The sequence below is a fragment of the Zingiber officinale genome, chromosome 2A, assembly GCF_018446385.1.
Source record: "Zingiber officinale cultivar Zhangliang chromosome 2A, Zo_v1.1, whole genome shotgun sequence".
Lineage (NCBI taxonomy): Eukaryota > Viridiplantae > Streptophyta > Magnoliopsida > Zingiberales > Zingiberaceae > Zingiber > Zingiber officinale.
Genome location: NC_055988.1, coordinates 133,617,073 through 133,644,991, shown reverse-complemented (window position 1 = coordinate 133,644,991; position 27,919 = coordinate 133,617,073). Strand labels below are relative to the sequence as shown.

The window sequence follows — 27,919 nt, the reverse complement described above, 5'->3', positions numbered from 1 at the left end:
AGATTGGTAGAAATAGAGCTTAAAATTCAACAGAAGCAAAAACAATAAATAATAAGTGTAATAATACAGTTTAAAACACAATATGTTCCCGTATGTTCAACAAATACGTATCAGTTATCATCCACTTATACCTACAAATCTCAAGTACCATTAAGAAGCAATAGAAGGTTTAGCCACTAAGAATAACTAAAAAATAAATCAGTAAAAGCTCAATATCATATGGGTGTAGGTGGACGGACTGCGTGAGCAAATTTTAGCAGCATTCTCATCTTCCTAGGACAGTGTAATTTTAAACTGTCTGTCTTCAGCTATAGTGATAGTTGAATGACAGAATGCACTAATATCATAGACTAACAATTATCAAGAATAATGAAAATACAAGTTTTCTCCTCTTATCAGCATTTCGTAAATGTTAGTACATGCAACATGAGTTCATAGCAGCATGATCAAGCACATCCTCAGCATAACATGAATTAAAATTTCAGCTTTGCGTCTCCATGGTGCAACTCATCTCTCACAAATTCTATCACATTTAAAATGGATCTTAGAGTGGATGAATTAACATAAACAAAGCTATTACAGTGATATGGAAGGTACCAGATTGTTCAGCAATCTTCTTGTACTTTTTCAAAGACCTCAGTTCTTGCTTGCCTACAGCTTATGTGATAATTGAACCTTAGCTTGTTAAATGAGAGAACACGCCAACCTCATAGGTACACATGTTGTACATTGTATTGAAAGACGACCAATAAGCTGAAAGACGACCAATAAAGAAACATGTTGTACATTGTATTGAATGGAGTCTTAAATTATTTAGCTTTAGATGGCATTCTATTAATTAAATATGCAGCAGTTAAAATAACTTCACCCACAAATATTTTAGTACTTTGGTTGAAAAAAGTAATGCCCAAGCTACCTCCATAAGGTGTTTATTTTGTCCTTCAGCAATATCATTTTATTTAAGTGTATCTATACACGAACTGTGATGAACTATTCCCTTTTCGAGGAAATAATTTCATAAGATCGTGTTAAAATACTCCTTCCCATTGTCACTTCAAAAAAATCTGTATGTTAGTTTGAAATTGAGTCTGCACTATATGGAAATTTTTTTTAAAGAATTGTTCAACTTATGATTTTTTCCTTTAATAAATACACCTAGCAAAGTGGAGTATAATCATCAGTAAATGTTATAAACTATTTCTTATTAGAGGGGGTGCTTATCTTATTAGGACCCCAAACATCACTGTGAATTATTAAATGATTTTGATAGCTTGTATTGCTGTGAAGGAAAGGGGAGCCTTGGCGTAACGATAAAGTTGTTACTTTGTGATCAAAAGGTCACGGTTTCGAATCCAGGAAATAACCTCTTGTAAAAAGTAGGGTAAGATTGCGTACAATGGATCCTTCCTTAGGACCTCGCATGGCGGGACCTTCATGCACCGGGCTGCCCTTTTTCGTATGGTTGTGAAGGGAAGAATGTGCGGTGGTGTTTTGCAATCTCACATACTTCATAATGAAACAACGAAGGATCTTTATTGTGAAATAATTTATGAAACAACTGCTTTAAATATCGAAAACTAGGATGTCCTAATCTAAAATGTCATAGCATAATATTACGGTTCAAAACATAAACAGATTCAAAGCAGGAACCTCTTGGTTGAGATTGTTTTCTTGATTCAGATCCATCTTCAAGGAAGTAGAGTCTTCCACTCTGTTTAGCACTGCCAATCATCCTCCCCAAGGTCAAATCCTGAAATACACAGTGAGACAAAAAGAAATTAACTTGACAATTTTGATCATGGACCAATTTACTGACAGATAAAAGGTTACAAGACAACTTTGGAACATGAAGAACATCATTTAGAGTGAGCATAGTTGATACTACAACATAACCTTTTCTTGCAATGGTTGAAAGAGAGTCATCTGCGATCTTAATTTCAAGGTCTATATGAAGAGAAAATGTTTGACATTACTGTCATATGATCAATTGCACCTGAGTCAATGATCAAGCGTGATTAGAATTGAGACTAAGGAAGGTTGTTGTCATGCAATTATCTTTTTGAGCTATTAAACAAGCATAGTTTTTTTGAGACTCAAGAAGTTTGTACAGTTGGTATATTTGTCCCTTGGTGAAAGGAAGTGCGTTAGAAATAGATTGCCCCTTTTGATATGAGACAATAGTTTGAAGTGCACTACCTTCACCATCAGTTCTTTTTTTCTAATTTTTGGGCTTCCCATGGATTATCCAGCATGTTTCCCGCATGTGCCACGAGCATTTACAATGGTTGCGCCATGGTTTTCCAAAACTTTTGCCATCTTTCTTTGCTTCCTCTTGAAAACCTCTAGCAACATGGGCAGAGCTTTCCAGACTTGGATTAGTAGAGACTAAAGTAGATTTGTTAAGTATAACCGTTTGTCGAGCTTCTTCTCTTCGAACTTCTGAAAATACTTCACGGATCATTGGTAAAGGTGTCTTTCCCAAGATTTGACCCCTTACTTCATCTAGATCCTTTTTTAGTCCCTCAAGAAAATAAACACCTGATCATTCTCTTGCCGTTTCATAAAACGAACACTATCATCAACACAATTCCAAATATTATCATAGCATAGATCTAGTTCTTGCCACAATGTCATCAATTGTAATAGGAAGTCACATCACATTCCCCTTGCTTCGCTTGTCATAGCCTTGATTTTAGGCTAAAAATTTGCAAAAAGTTCTCCAAATCTGAATAAGTGTCTCTAGCTACCTCCCACACCTCTTTGGTTGTAGGTAGGAACATAAATGACTTTCCTATAGGGGGCTCCATGGAATTGACTAACCATGCAATAGGAGCGAATTTTCAAATTTCCAGCCTTTAAATCTAGAGTCTCTATCAGTTGGTTTTATCACTTCACCTGTAACATATTCAAGTTTACCTTTCCCTTCTAAAACCAAGTGCACAATTTGTGACCATTTTGTATAGTTCTTCTCATTAAGGCGTTGAATATTAACTTGGAGTGAACTAGAGAATACCTCTGTCAAACCATTGAAAGATACCGATGGGTTTAAATTTGAGTTGACAGTCATTTCTTCTCCAAACACCATTGAATCTCTACTCGTGGTGCTAGTTAACGCAGTCTTCCATGGATGTTGATTTGCCATGGGAAAAAAAGCAAACCCTAGATCGAACCTAGGGCTTTGATACCATGAAGAAAACCTGGAAGATTGAAGGAAAAAAACTAGAAGAGGAGGAATTTTATTATTCATTTTCAACTAGACATTACATCAATAAATAGAAGATACAAAGTGTTGAAATAAGAACAAACAAAAGAAAGGAAACATAAAAAATGGAAATTACTAAAACCAATTATTTCCTAATTTCCCAAGATTCTTTTCTGATTCTATGCAATCATTATCTCAAAGATTATTTCCTGATTTTATGCAATCAGGATCTCCTAATTTTATAACATATACACACATACATGAATATATATTCTTATTGATGTGATTTAATTCTGTCATTTTGCCATTAGCCCACAATGAAACTAAACCAATGTCAAAACTGAGCCAATGAACAACAGAATTCCCCAATTTTAAATTTGATTTTAATCCAGTTGATTTTCAATTTTGGATTTTTGGATGTTGACACCAAATAGTTAGTCAAATGCGAAGTTTAAAGTTTTGACTTAATTCAAAGTCTGACTAGAGACAAGAAACAATATTATTTCATTTGGGTAAGGTGTCAACCACTCTGAGGAGGAGGCTAAGGAGGAGAAAGAACCAAATAAAGCGGAGGAGGAAAAGGAGGAAGAGGCAGATAAGATGGAGGAAGAGGAGGAAAAGACATGTGAGCCAAAGGAAGAGGACAACGTAGAGGAAGAGGCATGCCTTTTAAAGTCTCACTATCAAACCCGAGTCTACGACGTCACTAGTGAAGGAGAGAGATGGCTTGTGGTTCATGGCTCACAAGTGGTTAGGTTCGATCAAATTGTTTTGATATGTTTGGCAAAAAAAAAAACTAAATTATATTTGACATGTGTTACTGCTATATATGGAAGGGCATCAAATTGTCACCAACAACTGCGGTTCGATCCCCGGCTATGACACATTTGCAAGGATTCTTCAACCTAAGCTTCGTATTTCATTTAAGAGGAAAACATTATTGTAATCATTCCAAAGGTTTGCAATTGTAAGAGGTTATTCTATCACCTCTTGTAAATGAATCGATTTTAGAGGATTGATCATCAGTAACTCCCTAAGCAAGTAAATCGGTCGTAGAATAGGAGTGTCACCTTCAAACTACATTACATTGTGTGTTAGTGTTACATTTGTCTTATTATTAGAAGTGCAACCTCTAAACCACACTACATTGTGTGTGTTAACATTGAATTTGTCTAATTATTAGAAGTGAAGCCAACCACATTTCATTGTGTTAGTATTGCATTTTGTCTTATTATTATTTATGTGCATCTATGCCACCATCGAACAACTATCACAATTGAATTATCTGTGATTTAAAATAAAGTTTATGTTACGGTTCAACTATTCAACCTCTCCTCCCTCTGTCTATGTCATTCATTTAATCCTACAATTAGAAGTGTTGGGGGTAAGGCGTCAAGCCCTTGATAGGGCTTTACATAGTCTTGGTGGCAAATTTTTCCATTAACTTGAAATGCATAAACTACTGCTATAAAATCATCCAAGCTTTATAACCTCTCTATTTAGCAAATAATTTTTAATGGACTTAAATGGGGTCTAGGGGTTACAATACCTCCTTAAGACAGCTTCCTTATCACAATACCCAAATCCCATATCAACATGTGAATGCCGGTGACACTCTCATAATGCAGTTTTTCCCAAGTGGATCATCTAATTAGGGCTTGGAACAATGATTGTGATGCTACCATTTGTCAACACTCCACCAAAAAAAGAAAATTGTCTATTCATGCAGTGTAGCCAAATTTTTAGACTTGTGATACCATATTAGAATCACTTAATTTATTAAATTCTCAATTAGTCATCTTCCAATGTAAGATTAAACTTAGTCATCACAAAAGATAGCAAGATCTATCATTTGCTGACGTCCAACACTTATCCATCAAAGGTAGCAATGCTGGCACCATAAAAAAAAAACTATAAAGCTTTATTCCCTTCATATCAAGAGTAAAGTTATCGCTAAATAAGGTGCTAAAATTATAAACCCAAGAGAAATTTCATAGTAATAAGAATAATATTTACTATTTTCTACTATATTACTAAAAGACAAAAAAAACATTATCACCTGTACTAAACTTTTGTTATGGTATATGAGGTACTATATAAAATTATTTCATCCTTAGCTAATCGATTAACTTATTAAAGTAATAAGAATTAGAAAGGATGAGAAAGAGAGCATAAGAAAGTAGAGAAGAGAACGAAAAAACAAGAGAAATAAAATAGAGAGAAGGAAAGGTGTGTCATGATGCTAGAAACTATGCTTTGAATCGATACAACACCACTTTCTTCAGAAATATTCATTACATTATATAATCATATGAAAAATAGAAGATAAACGAGAATGAGAATGGTCGCTTTTGGCTGTGCAGCTTAGATAGTTAGCCCAAGTGGCATGAGTAAAACCTTGCAAAGGTAGGTTTTAGGGAGGCAGCCACCAAGCTAGCACTCACCTAGTGCTTCTCATGAGATACTTGAGTAGCACCACACTTGATTTTAGCACCTGGATTCTCATAAAAACAACTTTGCTAACACAGTACAACCTGCATTCCTCACTCACAAATCTCTTGCATAAGAGAGAAGAAAACAAAAGAGAAATTTTATTCAATAACACAAAATTACCTCAAATAACAGCCATACTTCTTTCATAAGCTTTTTTATATCCCAAACACCTGAACAAAATAAACTACTCTTATTAAAAAGTAATATTTAATAAAATAGATCTGAACATGGTCTAAACCCCAATTTAATTTACTTGTATGTCTGAATCTAGGTTGCATTAAGATATATTCTTTTATATTTTTTTTTAATTTTTTTTTAAATTAGAACTAGTTAATTTGTTTAGGGTTATAGACTTGACCTCTGTTATTTTACTAAAAGGCCTACCGAAGAGTTAAGACTATTATTTGATGTCATCTAAGTCCATCATCAATGTCAACATCAATCTGTGACAACTCTATATGAAGTCATATGTCAATTATAAATTTAATTAATACATTAACTAGAATCTATTACATTAATTAGAATTCATGGTCCCTTCTATTCCTTACAGCTTCAGCTAAAACCATTTTAACTCACCTAACTACAGAATTTTTTTTGTCAATTTTAAAATGTTCATGTTCATGTACAACTATTTTTTCATTTATCACTAATCAAATCTACACCTAATTGTTTTGACTAGTATTCACAGCTCTACTACTTAATTATTATATATTTAGTTTTCCTCAATGATCAAATTAATTTTTCATTTTATTTGATGAGGTTTGTATTCTTAAAATTTCCTCTTATGCTTCCCTCTCTCAAGATCAGTAAGTGACAAAAGGTTTTATCATGTCACAACCATGGCATTATCTTTTCTAGCATCTAAATAATATCGAAGTCTAACTTCTTTCCTTAATTTCTTTAGACAATTTAACCACCAACATAAGACATAAGTCAATTTCTCTTGCATTCTCATTTCTTGTAAATGCAAGTCACAAAATGAAACCAAGGATCTGGGTGCCCATGTAAGGTGTTAATGCTTGGCTTGGTGGTAATGAGCTACCGCAATGAGGTAGATGACACATTCTTTTGTTTTGAGAGAGATTATCAAAAAGAAGAGAGGTATGATCCACATAAATATAAAAGGGAGAAAACAAGGGGAGAGGATGAAATATAAAGAGATTCAAGGGTTAAGAGAGGAAATAATAATTTGTTCTTAGTCCCTTTCATGTTACAACATGTTTAATTTATAGATAAAAATAGTTATTCTTACATATTTGGACTTCTATCAATATATTCAACGTCAAAACTTCAGTTGCAACTAAGTCTTTACATCCTTTTGTCAAAACCATTTCCTTCTTGTCTCCTTCCACCAGGAATCTTTCCTATTGATTTAGTAGGTTCTCTTCGTCAAGGGTTGGGTTGCGGCTTTCATTTGTGAGAAGTCCTTCCCACCCTAATGAACTAAGTCCATAACATTTTCCTTGCCATCAAAATTTTCTTCTCAAGTATAAGGTAACTTCTATTGGTGGTGGTTCCTAGGTTAACGAGTAGGTACTCAAACCTTGGCAATGATTTCTTCATTTGGCATGAGACTTATGCTCATTGCCTAACAAAGTTCAAGGCCCTCCTAATCCTAGTCGCTCTCTTAAAGTGTGGTGCACCTTATTTTGAAGGTGACATAACGTGCTAATTGGCTTAATCCAAAAGTAACTAGGTAATAATCATTCATTCAACATATAGAAGAATATTATTTTAAGTGGACTATTGTTGCTTCCTACAACACCATTTAATTGAGAAAATCTTGGCAAGAAAACTCATGTATATATCCATTAGTTTTATAAAAAAAAATAATAAAACCCATAGTTCTCAACCTCTCCTCCATGATCACTACAAATCCGATTGATTTTTAGATTCTTCTCATTTTCAATTCTTTTACAAAAACTAATGAGCATATCAAAAGATTCATACTCATGCTTAAGAAAGATATCCCATGTAAACACACTAAAACCATCTACTATGACTAAGTAATATTTACTATCACTAAGTGATGTAATGTCATGACTATTTAAGAGATCAAGATGTAATAATTTCAATGATTGAGATGTACTTAAAAGAGTTTTACCTTTGTGAGAGCACTTGGTTTGTTTGCCTTCTCGACAAGCATCACATTATTTGATATAGTTTATCTTAAGCAATCCCTTCTATAAGTTGTTAAGATCATGAGGAGAAGTGGCGGATGACTAGAGTAGGTGTGAATAGCACTTAACCTGCAAATACAACACTAAACTTACTCTTGCTAATGTCTTACTAAGGTTAATCAAACACAATTAAAAGTCATGAAAATAATAAACAAGTCAATGCCAACAAAATAATGTAACGTGCTTTGGAATCCTCGTTCCTACTCCATAGCCTATGACCATTTAGTGAGTCACTCCTGGAAGTCCACTAATTTCCTCATTCTTGGACTTCTTTGAGAAGTTGAGAAACCTCTCAGAAGTGTTGGGATCGTTGGTCATAGTATAAAAATGTTAGAAGAGGTGAATAGCACATAACCTGAAATATAAACCAAATACAAAATTAAATGCAGTAAATATATAAAAATAATAAGAAAAATCACAAGCACTATGTTGGGACTTCAGGTCCTACTCCACGAGTTAGTGATTGGTTAGGTGGATCACGTCTAAAATTCTCACTAAAAATACTCCTGTGTATGAGTTGTGTACTCAAGACCATTGCACCTCTATTTATAGTTACAAGGATACATTCATCCACGGATTGACACAGTTGGTTCATGCAAGGGTGTTGTTGTCAATAGGCTTGGGCAAGGTTTAAAATTTCGACCCGTACCGAAGTTTCAGTCCTGGACCGGAACGATACGGTTTCAATACCGTATCGTGCCGATATAATTTCGGTATTTTTTAAATATAAAATATATTAATTTAAAACTAAAATATTTAACATAAATATTTAAAAAATAAACAAGATAAAAAATAATCTTTTAAAAAAGGAAAAGATATGAAAGTAGATAAATAAATAAATAAATAAATAATTTATTATAATTTTTAAATTAAAATAAATGAAATTAATTAGATAATTTTATTAGGATTTAATAAAGTCTCTTTAGATTATCTTCACCATAACTAGGAGTTGATTAAAAAAATTAACCTAAGTTTAATTAAAAAAATTTAAAATCTGATACCACTCGCGAGCACGCACGACTTCGGTGTTGTCGCAAGGTTACACGACCAGCCATGGCCACAGGGATTGTATGACTCCTTCGGCGCGACCACGTTGGTCGTGCAACCCCTCAACAATGACCGCAGGGTCACACGATGCCTCCACGGCGGTAGCGGAAGAGTTATACGACCTCTCTGCTACTATTGCAGGGTTGAGCGACCCCTCTGCTGGGGTCGTACCGGTGTCGGTCGCCAAGCGGAACGAGACGTTTCGACCGTTTCGGCACGGCACGACACTTTAAACCATGGGCTTAGGGTCGATTCCCAGTGGGAGCAAAATGTCCCACTGGTTATCTCAACCCCTCTAAGCATGCGTACTGTCGTTGAGCGAAGCTCCTGTGATTCATCTCCCTTCCCGTTAGTGGAGGGTCACCCTGGAGGGACCGTCGAGGTGATGGTTTCACCTTTTGCTGCCATAGATGCATTCATCCACCTTCTACCCTATGACCTAACGATCCGATGAATCAAGCCTAAAACCTCCACTAGAAAGGAAGTCCTTCAAGAGAGGCAGAAAAACCTTGTATAGAATAGCTTCTTACATATATGAAATATAAGCACAAGAAACATATTACTGGACATGAGCACTAGAAGCCTTAAAATGAGCATAAAGAAGTGAATAGTTATTGTGTATCAGTTATATATTCAAGATCCCTTACACTTCTAACTTTAGTCGACTCCATGGGAATCCAACCAACTTAATAAATTCAGTAGAATGATACCCATGACAGTTAATTCAGCTAGCCAAGTCATTCAGCTAGTCGACTAAGTATCCTAGTCAACTTAATATCTGATTTTGCTCATAGGCCCTCATAATCCTTCGGAATCAAGCTCATGTTGGGTCTACAACCATGAACTCATCGAACACTCTCAATTAAGCATATCTAACTCAAAATCATGAACCCAAAAATTACAAGTCAAACAACCTCTAGTAGTTCTCAATCTTTGGCTGTCACAGCTTTACATTGTCTAAGAGTTCACCTTCTGTCAGATCTCAGTCCAAGTCCCAATCCCTCGAATGCACTAAGTCCATGGCCTGCTCCACATGTCATCTTCCAAAATCACTTACAAAGTCCACCTCTTGTGACTCCCAACAAAACTATCGAACTAGCTTCAATCTCCTCATCCTATGTTCCCTCAAATGTCTTATACCATCCTTCTTTGAACTCTAACATATCTCTTAAGCCTTAAGTTGAAGCATCTTAGTTGCACCAAATCAACATCATAACTCGATCTCATCGAGTCACAAGCTTTGCAAACATCATGAGCATATTACCAAATCCTTGCAAATTCACACACAGGAAATTTGTTAAAACCGAAGCATACTAATCAAACACGACCACTCAAGGCAAGGCATGAGTGCACCAACAAGAAAAAAAATCAGCAAATATTAGCCTTTGCACACTCCTCATAATCCTCCTTTTATAGCCTTTAATCATGCTTAGTTTCACCTTTTGTTTTGTTGTTCTATCATTGATTAGTTGATTGGTTCCACCAACAATCAATTTTTTTCAAATCACTACATAATTCAGTCTACCAACAACTAACTCAGTCAATTGGCTTCCACCATTAATCAATTGCTTCACTGTAAACACTAGATCATCATATTGCTGCAACTTCATTATGCCATATCAATTGGCTACCTTTTGATTTTCGTGTTGAGTCATCAATGAGCTGAACTTATTCAATTCACTACCCAGTCGACTTAGCTTCAAACATTCTGTGTGCAAGCCATCATGCCTGAGTCGATTACCTAGTCATCTAACTAATAATTGACTAGAGACACCTTCCAATCTATTGAAGTTTTGACTATGATCTTCCTAATAATTAAGTCTTTACTAAGCCAAGCTCTACCTTAACCATAAATATAGGTCGCTTAACTATCAGAACTCACTAAAAAGAGTTACCCTTCCGCAGCTTGACTTCACCACTGAGATCATCTCCGATAAGGTCTTAAGTCCCTCGAATGGATAAAGCCCACGACTAGCTCTCTCTGTCGCCTTTCACTCTTTATGCAATTCGCTTTCTTCTAACTACCGACAATGTTGCATATCAATGCTCCTCGTCCTTTGGATATTTCATTCCATCCTTTTCTAATATCCTACCAAATCCAAGCCACAGAGTTGGCAGCCAAATTTCCATACGTATTTCACTGAGTCCCTACATAACTTCATACACACATTTAATTATAACTTAAAACTTAATCTCATGTGGTATATGTCAACCTCCTTTATCATAGCCATGATTCCTCTTTGAGCGTGAAAGACTTAATACATGTATTAGTAATACTTGAGAGGTTAATAATATAAAGATTATTGTTCTTTCACAAGTATCATGGCAGCGTACTTAAATCCCAATGTGAACTTTTCTAAATATTTGTTTAACTCATCCACTTACTGTAAATACCCCGAGATAATTTCGATGTGATCAACCAAGTTAAGTTATGTCATGTTGTGGTTTAACCCCTGTGTCTAAGTCTGAAGGAACTTAGGAGCACAGAAAGTAGAATGAAAAACGGAACTAGCGAGAAGGGCGGCACGGGAGAGAGCCGACGGGTTTGGTGCGCCCGAGGAACGAGGTGTTACGGAAGAGTACGCTGGTGGACGAGAAGGAAGCGCACGGTGTTTCCAAGGGACGAGAAGCCGGAACAGAAGGTTGTTCGAGAAGGTCGGAAAATGGGTTCGGGTGAGCCCTATTCCGGATGGCCGAAATCACCCAAGCAAGTGGAACCGAAGCGGAAGACCCCAACCAATGCGAGCGGAACCGGAGCGGAAGACAAGGGCGCTTGGACCAAAAACTTTATCGAAATGCGATGTGGCACGATCTGTTGCGATGGGAATAAAATTTTATCCCCGTCCAAGCGCCTGAAACCCTTCCAAGCACCCCAATCAGGCTATAAATACAGCCTTGATCTCAGTAGCTTAGAACAATCACTTATAATCAATTCCTTTGTTTGTTCTACTACTGTGTGAGCTGTCAACGCTATAAAAGGCTTCTCCGCCTGAAGGAGACATTAGTGAGCTTTCAACTTCCTTGGATTAGCAATCCTCTTATTGCAAACCAAGTAATTTCTTGTGTGCCTCTGTCTTTAGTTTACTTCTTAATTCCTTTTATGCAAGTGTCTATTTTTATAAAGCTATAAAGATCAAGAAAGGTTTTGTTTTTATTTTTGTGCAGGGTTATTCATCCCCTCTCTAGCCGGCCACTAGGGGACCAACAATTGATATCAGAGTTAGGACGCTTCAAGAGGATTAACCGCCGACCGAAGCACAAGAGATGGTCGGACTAAGCATCTATCCACCTAAGTTTGAGGGGGAATTCACGATTTGGAAAAAAAAGATGGAAGTATTCGTCAAAACGGACTTTGATTTATTACTAATATTGAAATATGATTTTGTAACACCAAAGGACACGTATTAATGAACCAAGAAGGAGCAAGCAAACTTCATAGCAAGTGGACGAACCGAATTCTATCTACTGAGTGTGCTACCTCCGCAAGAAGTCAACAGAATCGGCGCTTACGAATCAGCAAAGGAGCTTTGGAAAAAGTTCCTAGAACTACACGAAGGTATGTCCGAAGCCAAACTAGCAAGACGGGACCTGCTCTGGAACCAGATCAGCAACCTCAGATTAGAAGAAGGCGAAACTGTTACACACCTTCACTCAAAGATCAAGGAGCTCATCACCGAACTCACAAATCTCTGAAAAAAGGTAACTAACCGAGATTCGCTAAGATACGCGTTTAACGCCTTTCCTAAGGATTCTGAATAGGCATCCTTAGTAGATGCTTATTATATCTCTAAGGATCTAGAGGTAAGTACTTCAGAAGAGTTATTTTTTACATTTGAAGTTCATGAAACAAGATGTGCAGATCTGAAGGAGCCCAAACACAACATTGCCTTAAAGGCAAAAATGAATGAACCGAAATCCGAAACCTCTCGATGATGACGAAACGACGGTCATGGTAAGAAAATTTAAAATGTTCTTTAAAACTAATAAATTTAATCAAGTACAGGGTAAAAGAAAGAAAAGAAAGATAAGATGCTACCACTGTGACGAAGAGAGGCACGTCAAAGACAACTGCCCAAAGTTGAAGAACAAGGAAAAGAACAAGAAGCCAGTCGAGACAAAGTATCGAAATCTAAAGGCAACGTGGGATGAAACGTCGTCCGAGTGGAGATTGAAGCCCTCGCCGGACTTGCGCTAGTAGCAAGTCACCAAGAAAAAAAAGACGAAGCAAGTTCTTCCAAAATGAGCATCGAGAGCATCAAAAATGATAAATTAAAAAGAATTCTAGCAACATCTTGTCGATTAGAAGATTTCGACAAGATAAAATTAAAAAATGAAAAATTAAAAGTAGAAATAGAAGATTTGGAAAATCGTGCATGCTCCCATATTTAACAAGTTAGAAAATATAATAGACTGAATTGACAATTTAAATACCAAATAGGCCAAATTAGAAGAATATCACAGAAGTATGTTCCGAGAAAATTTTTTATTAACCCGGTAGGAAGGAATCTGTTTTAGATTCCAAAGTCATACGTAAATTAAATTATCTTTTTGTGCATGCCTTGTTTATTGAAAGGTAGACCTAGGGTTTTTTGAAAGAAAATTAAATATTTAATTTCTTTAAGAGGTTTTGTCTAGAAGTGGTTGTTGTTCCAATAACTAAAAAGGCCTAGTGTCTCGCCACTAGAAGCCAATTACTAAATGAATGGTTAATTGACTAACTGTTAAGCATTTAACTGTTATAAAATTATCTGGTTCTTTAAAAAAATTGTTTTGTAAAATTTCTTATTGAAATTAATTTGATCTTAATTTTTTGGAGAAAGAAAAGTTAAATTTTAAAAAATATATTATATTTTTTCAAAATTCGCTGTAAGAATCCAGATTTTTCGAAATTTACATTTTCCTAAGTTTTGAAAAAAAAAATATTGAATTTTAAATTTTAAAATATTAAAGTTTGAATTTGGATTTTAAAAATATTGCAATTTGAAAATAGTTGAGATTAAACTTAAATTTCCGTCTTAAAAAAAATTTTTAAAAGATATTTAGGCCTAAATTAGACTTTGTTTCCCTCAGACTTTGTTTTAATTTTATTTCCAAGTCATTTTAAAGTACCCCGTTTTTAATGTAATCAAATGGGGAGAATTAGAGGTGAGTCTAATGGGAGGTAGATTTTTTTTTTTTTGCATATTTTTCTTAAATGCAAAATATCTCTATTATTTGTTTGTTTCTTTACCCTAACTTAACATAGGTTGCTCACATCAAAAAGGGGGAGATTATAAGTACCCCGAAGTAATTTTGATGTCATCAACCAAGTTAAGTTAGTTCTTGTTGTGGTTTAATCTCTATGTCTAAGTGTGCAGGAACTTAGAAGCACAGGAAGTCGAGCGAAAAACACAGCTAGCGAGAAGGACGGCACGGGAGAGAGCCGACGGACTCGAGAGTACACGGGCGGACGAGGAGGCGCACGGCGTTTCCGAGGAATGAGAAGTCGGAGCAAAAGGTTGCTCGAGAAGGCCGGAAAATGGATTCGAGTGAGCCCTATTCCAGATAGTCGAAATCACCCAAGCAAGTGGAACCGGAGTGGAAGACCCGAACCAATGTAAGTGGAACTAGAGCGGAAGACCGGGACCGAAAGCCAACAAAATATTGACTTTTGTTGTCCGATAGTAGTTCCCGAATTTACAATATCGTTGTTGTCTGATGTCTGCTTTTGCTTGGTCGGATAATACCCAATTCCATAAGAGCCTTGACATGCTTTGTGAAAGCTTCCTTCTGAATAGGAGTTAAGTGCTTTAGAGGCCTGTCTTCAATAATAAATTCCGGGTTCTTGATATCTAGCTAGCATACAATTTTATTCTTCTGCCAATGTTGCAAAGGGTTTTCTCCAATAATTCCTTGCTTCTTTAAGTTCTGTAGAAGTGGTCCGAACTTTTGCTCAAAGGATAAATTTCTTTTTCCAACTGATATATGAACCATTTCCTTAATTTGAATATACTCCTCTTCCTCTAATTTCAGCTCTTCTATAGCTGCATTTGCAGAAGGTAACATATTAATAGTAGTTAAATTCTTGTAGAATGTTACCGTGTTTCCTTCGATCCTTAGTCCTCCATGCATGGCTCTTATAAAGTTGCATCTAATAATGAATTGGATGTTGTCTCCCAAGGTCATTCGGAAACTATAAGTATAAGGAATTCGAAAAATGTTGTCACCAATCATCATCCTGTCGTTCCTCAGCTTCATTTTTGCAGTTTGCTGTGAATTCACACCACTAAAGCATACTGTAAACGTATTTTGTTCTAATGAGTCCTTTGGAACTGACCTTTGATCAACACAGCAGATGGTAGCCCCCGTATCAAGTATTGCTTTCAGCTTGAATTTCGGAATTCCTGAAATATCCATTTCAACCATTAAATTATATAGCATATTTTTTACCAACCTGGGGCTTGAATTAGAGGCAGCTACTTCTTCTATCAGCATATGAGCAGCCTCCTCATCTTCTTCTTCCAAATCTTGGAAATCCTTTTGTAATCACTTTTCCAGTTGTAATGCTTCATACTGAGTTTTGAAGTAACTAACTTCCTCCTGTAATCTTTTTATTTCTTCCTCACACCATATAATATAATTTCACTGCTCTTGTATTAAATTGTTAGGATTAAATATTGTTGTAGGGGCAGGGGTAACTGGTACCTCTTTGTTGAAGTAATAAGGTCCACAGAGATTGCAGACCGTAAGGAAGCATTCTGGGCAGTGTATTCTTACCCTTTGCACTGTTGCCCATTTGCAGCAAGTACAGATATGGGATTGAGGAGCAAATATCCTTTCATTGTGCCTCCATTGATGTAGGCAATTAGATTGTGCTTCTGTCAACCGAACTTGTTGCCAATACCCTCCATCTTCCAAACCAAGCATATATATAGTATTGAATTGGAGAGTTTGAAGAGATTGTTGTACCTCATATATTCCATCTTCTCCTTCAGATAGATTGAAGATGACATCACTTTGTGCTTCTCCTTCTTGAACCGAGACTATATCACAATCATCAGGAAGATCTAGTTGCTCGAATATAGCAACTCTCTTTACATTTCGTTTTTCATTAGGACAATCTCTGGCGAAGTGTCCTTCTTGCCCACATAAATAACACTTACATTTTTTATTTCTGAGTAAGTGTTTTCTCCTTTCAATTCTTACATGGGAATTGTGAGGTTTACCTTTATAGGTCTTAGATTGTCTTACGCCCATCTTCTTGGTTCCAGCTTTCTGATAGTAGCCGGGAATCGGGATTTGGCTACAAAAAGATAAGTCCTTTAGTGACCTTTTGAATGCAGCATCTTTACATTCTTGCTCTAAGAATTTATGGGCAAAAATGATTCTGGGAAATACTCCTACTGTTAAACCCGGATGTTTTGCTTCAAAGGCTGCTTTGATTCGATTCCCAAGGTCTCCTGGCATTTTAAGCTAGAATTTTTCTGATAGCTCTGGTCTTGCATATAATCTTCCAATTTTGGCCGCTAACCTCATGTAGTCGTTGATATACTAGATTATGTTCTTTAAGTTGTCACAGGATAGCTTCTCAAGATCTCTGTAGGTGGAGTTTTGAATTTCAATAGACCCTTGGGTAGGATCTTCTGCAGAAAATACCCTTCTCATTTGGGACAATATATTTTGGGTCCCTTCTCTTCCTTCACTAATTGTTATGAGAGCATCATATTCTGTAACATAGGTCATTCTCCATTGTATCCAGGTTATTTTTTCAATTTCTCCCAAAAGATTTTCAATAAATTCTACTTTCTCCTTGGTATCTGAGAATGATTGTACTGCCACAAAATTCTTCGTAATAGATTCCCATCTTGAAAAAGCATCATCAAAAAGATTTATTTGTCCAGGAATTACGAATAGTGCCCCACTCTGTTGTTGTGTAGATGGGAGAGTCCATAATTCATTGTTCATTCCCCCTCGAAACTTCACTTTTGGTGGTTGTTGTTCATATATTGGTTGAAAAGCAGGAGGATTTGTAGTGGTATTGTCAATTGGGGGATACCCAGGTGGTCCCATTACCGTATCTGTGGGAGGGCGATATGGAGATATTACGGTGCTGGTGGAGTAAATTTACTCAGTAATTGGTGCTGCTTCCACTAGTCTCTGTAAACAAGGGTACTCCATTTCAGCATTTGCTGCAATTGTTGTGTATATACATATAGAGTATGTATTGTAGGGAATGTCTTGTTTACGGAGTTCACATGCTGATAATGCATATGAGGTTAAGTGTACACATGACTGGTATGTGCAGTAGGGGTTTACTTTGCTGACTGTCCAGTTGCATGTTGTGTGTGCACACATGTCCGGTGTTTACTATTGGAGGATTCATGTTGATGGTACCTATACCGTGTATGCACACGTGTCTAATGTGTATTATTGGTGGAACCATGCCGATAACACCTTTGTTGAGGGTCATATGTGGCTGGTGTGTACTATTGGAGGAATTATATCGATAATACCTAAATTAGTGATCATGTGACTAGTATGATTCTTAAAGGATCATGTAGATTGTACTTATGTTATGTGTATATATATCTGGAGTGTATTATTGGAGGTTTCATGTCAATTATACCTATGTTAGATGAGTACACGTGTTTGGTGTGATTGATGGAAATATCATGATGATTATTCCTATGTCGATTGGATTGTTGCATTGATGATGACAGTGTTTGTATCATAATTATTTATATCATGTGTATCATTGCATCATATGCACACTGACGACCATTGCTCCCTTGTGGTATGAGCTAGTTAACAGTCATATATACATATGCATGCTGACGACCTCCCATGTGGTATGGGTTGGTTCGTCGACCATTGCTCCCTTTCCGTATGAGCTAGTCAGTCATGTTAGCTGTCATTCGGCCACTGAGGGAGAGTGATAGCTTGGAATGGAGCTAGTCTTGTTGTGCCACCCGGCCACTCAGCGGTTGAAGTGATATCCGGCGTTGTGAGCAGTCAAGGACCATAATGCTATGAAGTTAGATAACTACTTAGCGAACTATCTGCCTCGGCCGCTATATAGTGACTGGAGGGTAGTATAGTTGTACCCAAGCCTCTCAGCCATACAGGGATTGTGGTGTCTTGAGAGGTGGCGAGGGTGACCATGTGACATGCATGCGTATTTGCATATGATGCGCGGTGCATCTGTGTAGATATATCTACATACATATCTTGTAGTTACTAGCTACATATGATTGTGATATGTTGTACTTGTTTGAGCTATGATTGTTGCATATAGTTGTCATGTTGCATACATGTCATTTATTATACATGTATATGCTGTCAGTTATATTGCTCGTGTTGCGAGCTGATCTGTTACTGATCCTCGGTGAGTTTACTGATCATTATACCGTATGTGCCGACTCCAGATTTAGTATGTACATTTATTATGTTATTTTTTATCTTGACTTTATGTGTTAGATCCAGATTGAGTATGTATGTTTATTATGTCATGGGTGATCATGATCTTATGCGTTAGATCCAGATTGGGTATGTATGTTTATTATGTCATGGGTGATCATGATCTTATGCGTTAGATCCAGATTGGGTATGTGTGTTCATTATGCCAGTTATGTTTAGATGCATTGATTATGTCAGTATGATCATTGTTTAGATGCATTGATTATGTCAGATCATGTTCTCATTTTCCTACTGAGACTGTATACTTTGATCTTCATGTTTTCATATAGACCATGCACTATCTTGTTTATTACCCGCTGAGTGACCCGCACTCACCACCGCATTTCTATGTTGTCTTTTTCCTCAAGTAGCAAGTACTGATTATGGAATTGCTTAGAGTATCCTGTCTACCGGCCCCACGTCGCATCAAAAGACGTCTTTATTTCGCTCTTGTTTTCTTACATATTTTCCTTATGGCATTGGCATTGTATTGGTGTTTAGCTGTGTGGCTACTTTATCGTTTTGGTATTCAGTTGTATTTAACCCGTGTCGGCACGCATTGTATCTTTTTTTATTATAGGCTTTCCTTTTGTTTTCCGTTGTATTTTTAGTACAGACATGTGGGTTGTTTATTATACAACTGCGTAATTGTGATCATTTTGTTCCAGCCGAGTGGGTTGTATATATAACTGCGTGGTTGTGTATGTTCCAACCGTGTGGGTTGTTCCTTATAACTTGTGAGTAGTCTTGAGGCAATGTATACATGTTTCATATTGTCATAGTTACAAGGGAGATGATGTCCGTTTGCTGGGTAGGGACTCCTCTGGGGCGTGACAACGTTAATGTTCAAGCTTGCTTTATATGTCCTTTACTATTGAGCGAATGTAAACGAGCTTTATCAATCCAAACACTAAGCTAATTCATTTACAGCCCTAGAAAGAAGATTACATACTTTAACAACTATGAAAAACATGCATCATAGAAAATATATTTCTCAAAATTATTTCAGAATGTATCTAATAAACCTAGTTGTAATGGAATAATACCTTACTGTCCATCTATCTGGTGGTTGGAAACATACCTTTAACAGCTATGAAAAGCATGCATCATAGAAAATATACTTCTCAAAATTATTTCAGAATGTATCCAATAAACCTAGTTGTAATGGAATAATACCTTACTTTCCATTTATCTGGTGGCTGGACACCAGAAAACAGTTCAATAACAAAAGAGAAGCAGCCCCAAAACCTATATCAACTACACCCTTTGACCATGAGCTTCAGATTTGTTGCACAAGAATAAGCACCTGCATCCCTTGGTAAAAACATCTAATTAACATAGAAAATGACTACAGCCTGTTTGACAGCTAGTAAAATGGATGTTATCCAGTATATGTGGTAGCAGGAAATTAAAATCTAATTCATTTCAGTTCAAAGCAGTCGCAAGAAAAACCATGATCCAACAACAGTTTCTACAACAGAGGAGCAATAAAAAGTTCCAAGCCAAACAATAGTGCTCTGATTTTTAACCTTCATTTAACAACACTTTATTGTCGTGGCAATTGTCATGTAATTCCTAAGCACAAAGGGCAGGGCATCTGAATTAAGTCTTTAAACTATTGGTCAATACCAGCCCATTTCCTAAATGCTTTAACATGTTGAAGCCTCCTACTCTGAGTATCTGTTCTGCAAGACGATTCTTTTAAACTTTGGTAAAGATTTTTGTGGTGCTTCAGAAACTCCATTCTGTACTTCCATTTATCCACATAAACATTGTTCTTAAACATGTAATCAACAATTTCCATTGATCTTGCAAAATAACCCCCTTTTAGAAAATTCCAGAGTAAGCAGTCAAACAAGTCTCTATTTGCAGACAAAGCTCCACATTCCATCTGCCTCCTTATGTCTCCCCACAAGATTATAATCTCACGATACATTTCTAAAGATGAATAACCATTGACGAGGTAACTGAAGGTAAGAACTGTTGGTTGGACATTTTTTTCTCTCATCCGTTTTAAAGTCTTTAGAGCATCTTCCATCATTTTAGCTCTGCAAAAGAATAAAATTGAACTATTAAACTCATAAATTAATTCACTTTCCAGTTTATATTTCTTGTTTTCTAGTTCAAGACTCTGGACCAGCTCTGATTTTTCCAATGAATTTGATGCTTTTATATCTGAAATAGGGAAGGATGCATATCCCAAAGCACACTTGTATTCATCGGATATACTAAAGACTAAACCTGATTTCTTCATTTGCTTTACTAGAATTCTCGATTCCTTGTACATATTTTTCTTAGAATATGCATTCAAAAGTGCTAAATAAGAACTGGCTTCAATGGACACCTTAGCTAATTCCAAATCATCCAAAATGTCGTGGGCAGTGTCCAACCAACCTAACATAATGCACGCATGCAAAACATCTGAACATAAATTAGGACCTCCTGGATCAATATCCTTATCCATGTTAATCAAGAAATTAGATAGCTTATCAACCTTTCTTTCTTTCACACAAACATTTGTAAGCTTTGCAAGAAATTTGTAGGTGGGCACAAGTTTACCGTCCATAAAGTGAATAAATCCCAAGTGCCTTTGGGCAGCAACCAAAAAACCATCCTCCAAGTTCTTTGGAGCAACTGTAATTCTATTTCCCATCCCTAGGTTGCTTGATCCAATATGAAAATAGCATTTTCCTTGTGATGCATTAGACTCTGCAAGTGATCCCCTAGTAGACGAATGTTGAGATTTCCTTCTTTGGAAAAGATCTAACATAAGCTCCACAGCAGCATCCAAATCATTGTACATGAAATGCAAGCTCAAAAGGCAGTCATAAAAATGACAATATTGATTATTCATTGATGCCGAAGTGATACCATCAATATGCACTTTGAAATTTTGCAAATCAACACGCTCTCCCATCATCTCATGGATCTGTGAGATTGTCAAAATGGAATTTGAATCGGCAATAGCTCCAACTCTTGCCATCATTTCTATTATTTGTCCTGCTTTAATCAAACAAGTAAACCTTACACATGAATTGAGAACTAGGTTGAAAATGAGAATAGAAGGCTTGGTTAGGTTGATCTTAACAGCATTCCTCGAGTATAAGCCACGATTCAAAAAATACTCGCAGATTTCAATTAAGAGATCCATTGCAAGATAGGACCCAATTTGAGACTTCACTAGGTGTAAAAAAAAGGTGGTTAATATATCTTTTGGAACAAATTTTCCTCGTTCCAACATGATCCGGAGGATTGTGGAGGCAGGAATTGGCATCTGATATCTTGCTAAAGAAAGAGACAGTCTGGAAAAGGATTCAAAGCGAACAAGATCAGGTTTTTCCTTCGAAATCATCACTGCCAAATCATAAGCTTTCCGAATCCAATCAGAGCTCGTTGAATAAGAAAGAGAAGCAATCAGTTTGCTCACCAGTTGATGTTCAGGGTATCCATGCAGCCTTTTGAAATTGCTAAATGCTTCCCACGCTTCATCCAAGGAATCATCTTGCAGAGAAAACTCGAATTTCCTCAACAAAATTTCATAAGAGGAACCTTCCCACAGGTCACTCGGTTGAATTCTACTGGAAATATGACGCTGGGGTGGAACGCCATACTTCGCGCTGGCTACTGCACTGGTTAATCCAGTGCGATCGACCTGAACCCGAAAAGCGGAGGAATCATTCTTTGATTTCCTTTTCAAATAAATCCAGACACTCCCGAAATAAGGTTCGATCGTACACTTACAACAACCTTGGACGAGATGGTTAACAAAGAGAGCCTTCGGTGAAAATGAAAGAACTGAACGAGAAAACGACTCATCGGCGTCGGTAGGGAAGGAGAGGAGAGGCACCCTCAACGGCGTGCGTTGTAACCGACGGTGGCAATCGGCGGAGGTGCGGCAGCGGCGCCCTAAACCACGATCCAATAACCGACGTCAGCAGGGCCCGAGGTGAGATAATAAAATATATTAAATTCATCAAAATTATTATTTTATCTGTTTAAAATTTTAAAATAATTAATCTAACAAAATATATTAATAAAATAATTTAATCAAAATTATTGTTTGATATCAATTTATAAAAATATTATAAAAATTATAAAATTTTTTAAAATTAGTACATAAAATTTTAAAAACTCTTAAATTTATAAATTTGCAAAAAAAAAAATATCAGGAAAATATAGAATATTTTTTAAAAAATAAAAAAGAAAATAATTTTAAAATTAGAATATGAGTTTTAGAAAAAAAATAGTTTTAGAAAATATAAATAATAAATAGGATGATTTTGATAAAATTGATTATCTAATAATTTTATTCATTTATATTTATTTGATAGTAAAAAGATATATATAAGATAAATAAGATGAACATTTATAAACAAAACTAATTTATAAATAATTTTATTTAATTGTTTTAAATTATAAATTATAAATTTAATCCTATATTTTTTATTTAAATACATAAAAATAATAATTTTAAATTTTAAATGTAAAATATATAGCCAAAAAATTGTATCACATGAAGTGTATAATTTTAAATATTTGAGATTTAACTAAACACCTTTAATTATATAAAATTATATATTAAATGGATTAAAATCACATAATGATAAAGATTTTTATTATATTTATATGATTAACTAGAATAAAATATCAAATTATATTTTTTTTTAATTTACCTACGGGAGTTAAAGAAAATATAATTAGATAGTTTTATTATAAAGCTATAATAAAATCTAATTGAATTAAACTTTAGTCCCGGAGTAAGTTTTATGTCACTAGATTTTTCTCTAAACATGATTTATATTGATAAATATGATATTTTTCCTATATTTTTTAAATAAGCATGTATTTATTTTATGCAACACAATATTTGAACTTCTCTAATATGCATTGTAATATCGTCAAACTCAAGGGTGATAACTATAAAGTCTAGAAGGAAAGGGTTCTCCTACATTAGGGGTGGTTGGACATTATGTATACCATAAGAAAAGATGAACCACTTGTTATTAATGAAATCAATATTCTTGATAAGATTGACCTTTATGAAAAATGAGAATGATCTAATTATCTTTGCGTAATGTTCATAAAGACCAAAATCTCTACTAACATTCGTGCTTCGATTGAAGAGCATGGAAAAGTCAAGGACCTACTTAAGACAATTGATGAACAATTTACAACTTCAGATAAGGTCATTGCTAGCACCCTAATAATGGAATTCTCATTATTAAGGCTCACGAGTGTGAAAGGTGTGTAAGAGCACATCAAGAAAATAAGGGATACAGAAGCTCGATTAAAGACACTCAAAGTGGAAATATTTGAAACTTTCCTTGTGCATTACATTTTATGCACTCTTCCTCATCAATATAGTCCTTTCAAAATCTCTTATAATACACATATAAGATAAGTGATCAATCAACAAGTTAGTGACTATGTGTATACAAGAGGAAGGAATATTATTGATAGAAATAAGTAATAATATTCTTATGACTGCATAACGGAATCCACAAAAACAAGCCACAGTTAAGAGACAAGGGAAATGAAAGATCCCACCCCAACTTGACATCAAGAAGGAATCCAAGTGTTTCTTTTGTAAAAAGAAGGGGTACATGAAGAAGGATTGCACCAAGTTTAAGGATTGGGTTGAAAAGAAAGGTATTTTTATCTCATTCGTTTGTTATGAATCTAATATGGTTATTATGATTTTATAGCACTTGATGGATTGATTCTCATTCTATAATTCATGTCACAAATACCTTCCAGGGTATGCAGAACCTAAGGAAGTAATAGTAAGTGAGCAAAGCATCTATTATGGAAACAAGATGTTCTCATATGTGAAGGTAATTGGAATATGCATTTTAATTTTAAATATTGGTTTTGTTTTAAAGTTGGAAAAAACATTTTATGTTCCTAATTTTGCAAAAAATTTAATTTTTATTTTGAGGCTTGTACCATTTGGATATTCTTTTAAATTTTTAAATAATCATATGATTTTATTTTATAAATCCAATCTTGTTGGAAATGGTTTGATAACCTTTATTCTATATCTTTGCAAAATAATAACAATACCACTATGCATGTTCGAGCGGATATTAAAAAATGGTTATAAATGAAAATTCCGCTACTATGTGGCATCGGAGATTAGGACATATTGCCATAGAGAGGATAAAAAGATCAATAAATGATGGAGTATTTGGTATTTTATATTTTGTTAATGTTGAGACTTGTGTAAATTGCATTGAGGGAAAGCAAACCAATAAATCCAAAAAGGTTGCTAAGCTCGAGGAGTGCTGAAATATTGGAGATCATACATTCAGATACATGTTGTCAAGACATGGATATATATGATTTGAAATACTTCATCTCTTTCATTGATGATTACTCATGATATATGTATATCTACCTGTTTCATACTAAGAGTGAAGCATTAAGTTCCTTTAATATATTTAAGGTTAGGGGTAAAAAACAATGCGAAAAACAAATTAAGATCATAAGAATAGATAGAGATGGAGAATACTATGGTAGATACACTAAGAGTGGACAAGCACTTGGTCCATTACGAAATTTCTTCAAGAAAATGGGATTATTGCCAATACACCATGTTTGGTTCACCAAACCAAAATGGTGTGGCTTGAGAAAAACCGAATTTTTGATGGGCATGGTTAGGAGTATACGCAGCAACTCCAAACTTCTTAAATCCTTATGGATTGAAGCTCTTAAAATGACATTGTATAATTAAACCGAGTTCTAACCAAAGCTGTTTCAAAGATGCCATTTGAGTTATGAAAAGGTTGGAAACCAAGTTTGCTATATATACGCATTTAGGGATGCCCGTTTGAAGTAAGAGTTTATAATTCATAAGAAAAGAAACTTGACCCGAGGACTATAAGTAGATATTTTATTGGATATGCTAAAAGTCCAAAGGATATAGATTTTACTATTCATCTCACAGCACTGAATTATGGAATCAAGAAATGTAAAATTTCTTGAGAATGACTTGACTGTGGGAGTGATCATTCTCAAGACATAATTTTTGAGAAAGGCCACATTAATGATCAGACATCTTGTTCAAGTTATGGATGGACTGTCATTCACACCCCTCAAGCACAAATGGATGTTAGACAACCAATTGAGAAGATTCCATAAAATATTGATAAAAATCTAGTTGATCAACTTGTTAATGAGGAACAATAAGAAATTGTTCAACTGATTGAACAACAAGTTCCTCAAGAGGATAACTTAAGAAGATCTACTAGAATAAGAAAATTAACAATACCTAGTGAATATGTTGTGTATCTATAAGAATCAAATTTTAATGTTAGAGCCAAAAATAACCTTGGAACATTTTCATAAGCCATAAGTTGTAGTGAATCAAAATTTTGGTATGATGCTATGAAAGAAGAATAAAATTCTATGACATCGAATGAAGTCTGGGATCTTATCGAATTGCTTGATGGTACAAAAATCATAGGATGTAAATGAGTCTTCAAACAAAGAACTCATTGGGCAATCTTGAGAGATATAAAGAAACACTCATGGCTAAAGGATTCACTCAAAGAGAAAGGAATAGAGTACAAAGAGACATTTTCTCCTAACTCCAAAAAAGATTCCTTTCACATTATTATGGCATTAGTTGCATATTTTGACTTAGAATTGCAACAAATGGATGTGAAAATTGTTTTTTTTTCTTAATGGAGATCTAGAGGAAGAGGTTTATATGAAACAATCAGAAGATTTTTTTTCTTTAGTAATAGTGAGCACTTGGTATGCAAGCTCAAGAAATTCATATATGAATTGAAACAAGTTTCCGATCAATGGTATTTGAAATTTCATGATGTCATCTCTTCATTTGGTTTCTTGGAGAATGTCCTGGATCAATATATATACCAAAAGGTCAGTGAGAGTAAGATTTGTTTTCTTATTCTCTATGTGGATGATATTTTACTTGCAACCAATATAAAGGTTTACTATATGAGGTAAAATAATTTTTCTCTAAGAACTTTGATATGAAAGATATGGGTGATGCATATTATGTCATTAACATTGAGATATACAAAGATAGATTTTAAGGAATCTTAGGTCTGTCTCAAAAAACCTATATCAACAAAGTTTTAGAGAGATTTTGGATGAAAAATTGTTCACTAAATATAGCTCCCATTATGAAAGGTGACAAATTCAATATGGATCAATGTCTGAAAAATGACTTTGAAAGAGAATATATGAAAAACATTCCTTATATTTCTGCTAACGAAAGCTTGATGTATGCTCAAGTATACACTAGACCTTGTTAGGGTCGATTGATACTAGAGGAGGGGTGAATAGTTCGTCGCGCTCCATTTGTTTGCTTTGGTGTTGTTAATATGCAGCGGAAAGAACTTGAAACAAGACTCACAATGTTAACACATAGATTTACTTGGTATTCACCTTAAGAAGAGGTGACTAATCCAAGGATCCACATGCGACACACACTCCACTAATAAAAATACTCCTTCTTGGTAACTACTGGAAGTGGAGAAATCTCATACAAGACTCACACAACAAGATATACAAGAAGAACGAAATACAAGCTAATATAATAGCAAATCTTACAAGATTTACAATGCTGAAACCCTAGCTTGCTCTTCTTCTAGCTTGAATGCATCTCTTGACTTGCTTGGAAGTGCAACAACACTCCTCTCTAAGCCTCTAAGATCTGGTGTGTGTGTGTGTGTGAGAGAGAGCTTGGTGGAGAAGAACGCCTGAAGATCAGGATGGAGCTGGCGAAGAAGTAACGAAGAAATCGCTCGCCAACGGCTTTAACCTGCGCAGCGATCACATCCCAATCGATTGGGGAGGCTGAATCAATCGGTTAATCGATTCAGAACGCCTATGTGCTCTGTTGGAAAAGGCCTGAATCGATCGGCTGATCGATTCAACCTTTATCATGACTCACGCGATTTCCAGCCCCTAATCGATCGGCTAATCGATTAGCGATGTCCAATCGATCTGCTGATTGATTGGGGACTATTTTGTTTATGCGATAAAGACCCTCAATCGATTGGACGATCGATTGGGCTGATGTTTATCACAACATTCTCCCAATTGATCGGCTGATCGATTGGATTTCGGTCCAATCGATTGGATGATCTATTGACCACCCTTGACTTGCTCAAATCAAGCTCAAGGGTCCCCAAATCCAACATTCGATCAACCGTGACCTATTGAAACTCCTCATGCCTAGCATCTGGTCAGCCTTGACCTATTGGGACTTCTTCACCAAGTGTCCGATCAATTCTTTGATCCACTTGGACTTTTCTCCTCGTGCTAAGTGTCCGGTCCTCCAAGACCCCCTTGGACTTCATCCCACCAGATGTTCAGTAACCTTTAACCCATCTGGATTTCCTTGTGCCAAGTATCCGGTCACTCCTTTGACCTACTTGGACTTCCCAACACTAAGTGTCCGGTCAACCTTGACCCACCTGGATTTTCACGTGCCTGGCTTCACTCACCAGGACTTTTCATTTACCTAGCTTTACTCACTAGGACTTTCACACTGCCTGGATTCACTCACCAGGACTTTTAACTGTTT

The 27,919-nt window shown here is 35.7% G+C and overlaps 1 protein-coding gene across 15 annotated transcripts; it reads right to left on the bottom strand.

The window, feature by feature from the left end:
* Nucleotides 1–370: 370 nt before the first annotated feature.
* On the bottom strand, nt 371–22,287 carry LOC122042364 (pentatricopeptide repeat-containing protein At4g17616-like). 15 transcript variants are annotated; one of them, XM_042602434.1, is made up of 9 exons: nt 22,093–22,287; nt 19,534–22,009; nt 7,800–7,944; nt 5,816–5,865; nt 3,014–3,197; nt 1,651–1,750; nt 1,396–1,506; nt 598–753; nt 371–523 (listed from the first exon to the last, which is right to left on the bottom strand). In XM_042602434.1, exons 1-2 carry the CDS (start codon nt 22,171–22,173, stop codon nt 19,973–19,975), a joined length of 2,118 nt encoding a protein of 705 aa, XP_042458368.1. In that variant the 5' UTR covers nt 22,174–22,287; the 3' UTR covers nt 371–523; nt 598–753; nt 1,396–1,506; nt 1,651–1,750; nt 3,014–3,197; nt 5,816–5,865; nt 7,800–7,944; nt 19,534–19,972. The 15 variants fall into 15 exon arrangements, with proteins under 15 accessions (XP_042458368.1, XP_042458365.1, XP_042458364.1 ...); XM_042602431.1 differs by lacking the exon at nt 1,396–1,506 and having other exon boundaries at nt 3,014–3,219; XM_042602430.1 differs by lacking the exon at nt 1,396–1,506.
* Between the last annotated feature and the right edge of the window lie 5,632 nt (nt 22,288–27,919).

What these genes read in the sequence shown, in the direction of transcription:
- LOC122042364 (XM_042602429.1), bottom strand. Translation starts at nt 22,173, where the DNA reads ATGAGTCGTTTTCTCGTTCAGTTCTTTCATTTTCACCGAAGGCTCTCT. An exon ending in CGTCCAAGGTTGTTGTAAGT is followed by an intron (nt 22,010 to 22,092) that starts GTACGATCGAAC and finishes TTTCGGGTTCAG; the next exon opens with GTCGATCGCACTGGATTAAC.